Source organism: Rhinoderma darwinii, chromosome 9 (genome assembly GCF_050947455.1).
Source record: "Rhinoderma darwinii isolate aRhiDar2 chromosome 9, aRhiDar2.hap1, whole genome shotgun sequence".
Classification (NCBI taxonomy): domain Eukaryota; kingdom Metazoa; phylum Chordata; class Amphibia; order Anura; family Rhinodermatidae; genus Rhinoderma; species Rhinoderma darwinii.
In genome coordinates, this window is record NC_134695.1 from 94,264,741 (window position 1) to 94,270,740 (window position 6,000).

The following is a 6,000-nucleotide window of genomic DNA, read 5'->3' on the forward strand; positions in this document are numbered from 1 at the left end:
AAGCACACAACGTATTCGCCCCCTGCGCCATAGGGAATTCCGGCCGCAGTTTTTCATCTGAAACGTCCACTGCAGAAAACGGCACTTAAAAAAATAAAAAGTTTCATACTCCTGTAGCCATGGCAACGCGTCCCTCTGCAGGCCGGCCTCCTGGGATGACGTCTCATCCCATGTGACCGCTGCAGCCTGTGATTGGCTGCAGCGGTCACATGGGATGAAATGTTATCTCAGAGGCCGGCCTGGACGAAGAAGCACATATTCTGGGTAAGTATAAGATTTATTTTTTCTGAGTAACAATTTTTGCGGCGGAATCGCAGCTTTACTGCTGCAAAAAACACAACATCTGCTATTTGTTGCAGGTTTTACCTCCCGTAGAATTTAGAATTCAATGAGGAACAATCCGGCTATAAATGATACCTAGTGCTAGGACCTGAGGGGGCGGTGCATGATACTAGGATATTCTCTTTGGTGTTCTTAAAATCCCTGTGTCATGCCCCGCCCCCTCAGACCTTGCACTAGGCATAACATAATATATCGGTTTTGCCCGGAGTGTCCCTTTAAGCTTTATTTACCTAAAACCAGAAAACCCCTGAGCAGAATGCAGTTTGTCTAACTTTCAATTAGGATCTAGTCAACTGCATAGCTCTTCATTGCTTGACATCTCCAGCCCGGTGTAGTCGCACGTCCAGATATTCCTGACACACGAGCTGAGAATCGCTGCGCTACATGCTTGGTGATCTTGTCAGCCTCCCCTGCTATGAGCTGGAATACATTAGTGTAAATGATCTGTTTGGGGCTCAGTCATCGCATTGACAGTGTTGTGGCATTTGACGGTCGCCCTCTGCATAGTGACATGTATCTGTCTCCAGTTCAGCGCTGATGTGCACGTTGCAGTGGAAGGTGGGGGATGTGAAGCTGGATGCTGCTGCACGGCGCAGGCTGCAGATTGTAAACAATGGGCAGGTGCAGAGCTGGGATTTTGGCACTGATGCCCAAAAACAATTAGGGGCAGTGCTCGGAGTTACAGGGTCACTAGCAGGGATTTGTGAACTTGCCCAGCTTGGTGTAACTGTATATCCCCATGAATAGATGAATGCAGGGTTACCAGGCGCTACACTGCAGTAATAGAATACGGGCATCACAGGACGGATTGGATTGCTTCATAGGGGGTCATCACCCAAAAACATTAAGAAAAACATATAAGGGGTTTATACAGTAACACTATACACATATATGGGCTATTAAGCAGGATTTAAAGGATTTTATTTGATCTGCCATACATTGTACGTGATATCATCTTCATGAAATCGTCATAATGGCGGCCATAGGTACAGACAGAAGAAGGAGCAGCTGGGATGATGAGTGTGATGATAGGGATGATGCACTGATCTTCCTGTAATATAACTGGAGGGAAGTTGGCCACTAACCTTAAGAATTTCCATATTGCTGTACAACCTTTGTGGGACTACAAGTATAAGCATGCACTGAGAGTTGGGTAACTTGTAGCACTACAGCGGCCAGTGAGAGACACAGTGCTATCCATGTTCTCTGTGATATATAGATGTAGCAGAGTTGAAACTGACTTTGTGTAATAAGGGGAGGGGGTCCCCTGTTTTGGAGCCTCATCTAGTAGCCAGTGGCTACAAAGAGTGTTGCTCGCTCTGTAGAACCCAACGCGTCCATACGTTACACTGGCAACCCATTGATATTAATAGGAGCTGTGTACTGATTTATTGCGGTGACACTGCAGGGCATGAAACACTTGCTGCCAGGATCGTATCGCTGGAGGCCCCAGCAGTGAGACACCCAGTGATGAGGTTATGGTTGGGGATCCCGCTAATAAAAAGATTGTCCAAAGCAGAAACCACCCCTTTTCCTGCAGACCTATGGAAAACCACTGGTGAAGCGTCACAATATCATGATGAGCTCTGCCTAATGACAAAATCAGCTATTTCACAGCTATCGACATACCATACCTACAGATGTAGTAGAGCTGAATTTGTCATGAACTCTTTGGGGCTACATTGCAATAACTAAGAAGTAGGTTTACCTGCAATCCTATGTAAAACCACAGATAATACTTGATATCACCATGAGTTTTGCCAAATGACAAACTGAGCTCTGCTGCATCAGAACACATAAACATGTCTGATCTTTTAATGTCCTCCTGGTCTCAGTACAGTCGGTCTTGCTGTTTCTTTCCAGGCTCTCATTTATCTCAGTAATTTCTTAGTAAATCAATACAACCTTTTACTATTACCACTCTCAGCATATTCTGCACACTCTCACCAGTGCCCCACTCTCCTCACTGATTTCAATGTAGGCCAAAGACACACAGAGACACCAGCTGACCCACAGCGGGCACTCTTATTGGTGATCTGTGCATCTATGGTGGCAAAAACATTGTTTCCAACCAATAAACTACGAGGTCATTGGATGAAAAGACGAGCAGACTTGCTTTAAAAATGTTCACACCACAGCATTCGAAGGGGAGTCCCCACTAAAGACTATTTTTTGATGTAGTGAGCATACTCTGCTGGATCAGACAGAGGAGTGTAGTGAGCGTGCTCTGTTGTTTCCATATCCCCCATTTCAATTATGAGTGACCGCACACATGCAACAATTCTGCCATTAAGATCAGGAACCGGGCATCCCCATTTTCAGATCCGGTGGTGGTTCAAGGGGTCACAGCCTCAATGATAGGACTGAACTGACCCTTAGGAAACATTTCAGCCGCAGCAACAACGCATTACGACTGATAAAGAACTTTTGATCCGGCCAATGGAAATCTGTCCTGATAACGGTTTGTTTACCATAAATGCAAAGATTATCAACACCAAGGCTAATCTATGGTCAGCGTAATCCCAGATAATCCAATATAAATTCAATACAACACCCAGTATTATGCACCTGGCGGCAAGACCTTTGTTACCAATGGAAACCTGAGAAATGTTATATATATATATATCACTCTGCTCCTTCTCTCTTGTTATTTAGATTGCGAGCTTTTGGGTACAAGGATCATATTGTGTACATTCCCATACATTCAGGGTGCAGGGGTATCACTCACCCGTAGTGCCCTGGCTCTCCGGTACCACTGTGACTGTCCCATCCCGGTGAAGCAGCAGAGATGCCGGGTCCCGTATCCTGGGTGCCGGGGATCCCTCTGCCAGTCCCCGGGCACACTGGTAACACACGGCCCACGCCTGCTCCTCATTGATGGGCTGCTCGTAAGATTTCAGCACCTCCTCCAGGGACAGCTCCCCGCGTCCCCCAGATGTCCCCCCGCCGCTGGTGTTAGCCTTGGCCATACGGACAGCTCCATCACCGGGAATACACCGGGCGGCTCTCCATCACACGGCGGCCAGCCAGAGAGAGTCCGGTGCAGGGATGTGCTGGCCCCGCCTTCCCCGAGCCCTCCTACCGGGCACAGTCATCAGCGGGGAGGGGTGAGAGGAGCTACACAAGGAGGGAGACTGCTGTATATACAGTATATAGAAAGACTACAGTCTATCTATCCATCTATCTATCTATCTATCTATCTATCTATCTATCTATCTATCTATCTATCTATCTATCTATCTATCTATCTATCCATCTATCTATCTATCTATCTATCTATCTATCTATCTATCTATCTATCTATCTATCTATCTATCTATCTATCTATCCTCATATAAATCTATCTATCTATCTATCTATCTATCTCAGAAATCTCAGTACCAGGCACAGCCTACGGGCAAGAGTGGCAGTTTGTAGAAAAAAATACAAATCTAAATTTTTCTGTTTCATATCAGAGAACCCCTTTAATAATCTGTATTAACGAATGGAAAAAAAGGCAATGAAACAGGAAATAAGTGACAGCAGTGCACATGGCAGCCCAACCCAGTGCAAAGATCAGAGCGTACAAGATAAATCAGAGTGATCTGGCCGGCTGCCTGACACCTCACCTCTTATACACACACGCTATATGTGTAACCATGATGCGGCGTGCATGTAGTCCTGTATACTGTAAATCTCCTTAGCTACAGCACCTGAGAGAGTCTGCTCCACCTGCAAATAATGGCTGTAATACACATGGTTGTGGCACATTGCCCTACACACCCTGTACTACATCTGTGTCACCAAATGACCATGTTTTGGGATTTTTTGGGTTTTGCACACAACTCAGATAAGGTGTGATCATTTCAAAGTAGTCTTTTCCAATGTAGAGCATTGTATAGCTTCAGGGTATGTTCACACGGCAGCGTCCGTAACGGCTGAAATTACGAGGCTGTTTTCAGGAGAAAACAGCACTGTAATTTCAGCCGTAATGGCATGTTGTGGCGCTTTTTGCTGCGTGCATTACGGACGTTAAATGGAGCTGGTTTTCCATGGAGTCCATGGAAAACGGCTCCATTTACGTCTGAAGAAGTGACAGGCACTTCTTTGACGCGGGCGTCTTTTTTACGCCCCGCCTTTTGACAGAGGGGCAAAAAAAAATGACCGTCTGCACAGAACATCGTAAGACCCATTCAAATGAATGGGCAGATGTTTGCTGACGCTTTGGAGCTGCTATTTCGGATGTAATTCGGGGCAAAACCGCCCGAATTACGTCCGTAAATAGTGTGTGTGAACATACCCTTACTTTCTATGTCTGCACCTCCATTATGTGCGCTCTCAACAATTTAGCAGATCAGGGAGGGGTGACATAACACTCGGCTACGCAATCTTTAATGGGACCTCCTGACCCTATAGACCCAGGTCACTTCCCTAATAGGGCCTATGGGTGTCATAGATGGTCCAGACCTTCTCTTTTAGCCTGGCAAACTTGGCATGTACATGTTTTACATGGTTGCCCATTTATTTGAATAGGCGCAGCGTAATACTGCATTTTCCTTGCGATGTGCAGTTGCCCGCAGCTTCCATATGCACAAACAGTCGATTGGTGGGGCGACACAGAGGATCCACATAGAATTTAAAGGGGTATTCCAATCTTCTACATTTATGGCATATCCACAGGATATGCCATAAATGTCTGATAGATGTGATTCCCTCCTCTGGGACCCGCACCTATCTTACAAATGGGGGACCCCGACCCCTTTCCACGTGGATACCCTATTCAGGTAGAGAATCAATTCAGAGGTAGCCGGGAATTCCAAAAAAGCTGAGATACGTTGTTTCCGTAACACTCGTAAGTGAATGGGAGTTACGTAAACAGCGTAGCACAGCGAGCTCGGCTGTCTCCGGAATTCCCGGTCACCTCTGCACTGATCAATAAAACAAGCCACTGCCCGGTTCCACACAAGTGTAATATGGGTGTATTACGTGATGCTGTTGGGTCATTGGACTCGCATTAGGGCTGGGACTTTCAGCCGTAAAATGGAGCACAAAAAAACGCATGTATGGTGCACGTGTAATACCGGCTCTTCTCATTAGAAATGCTGCATTGGTGGCTGCGATCTATGTGGCCTTCTGAAACAGATCTGTAAAGTTTATCATTCAGTCATTTATTAAAAACTGTCTAAGGGTAAGGTCCCACGGGGAGGCACTGATTCCTCCGTGTGGCCAGAAGGGTCAATTCATTAATGGCCGTACGATTTTGCAGGTAAACAGCACTTTTACCTGCCACACCGCTCGGCCATTAAACAATTTAAAAACCGCGACTTTTGAATCACGCTGTTTGCAAACTCCTCCTCTTACTATTAGCATAAATATCGACGCCATTTTTAAACTCTCATTTTGCCTACGTGTTAATGGTCCTGGTTATCTGAAAAAGGGGTTATTATAATATAGTAAAATTTATCCTCCTTTAGTATTTGGTAGCGCTTGTGCCGAGTTTTTTACCTACATTTTGAACAGCATGCCGGCGCGGTTTTCGGCTGTACCCTAACAGAAAAACTGCTGCCCATTTCAACCAATCACAGTGAAGCTTTCATATTTCCACAGCAGTGTAAACAATGTAAGCTGAGTTCTGATTGGTTGCTTTGGGAAACAAGTCCAGTTTTCCTGTTAGACAGT

General features: G+C 45.7%; 1 protein-coding gene across 2 annotated transcripts in view; it reads right to left on the bottom strand.

Moving 5' to 3' along the window:
• Window positions 1–3,412, bottom strand: part of SPIRE2 (spire type actin nucleation factor 2) — a 37,593-nt gene extending 34,181 nt beyond the window's left edge. For both annotated transcript variants that reach the window (XM_075838570.1, XM_075838569.1), the window contains exon 1: window positions 3,071–3,412. In XM_075838570.1, coding sequence (XP_075694685.1) covers window positions 3,071–3,311 — 241 coding nt within the window. In that variant the 5' untranslated portion in view covers window positions 3,312–3,412. The remainder of the gene's footprint in view (window positions 1–3,070) is intronic.
• Window positions 3,413–6,000: the final 2,588 nt, after the last annotated feature.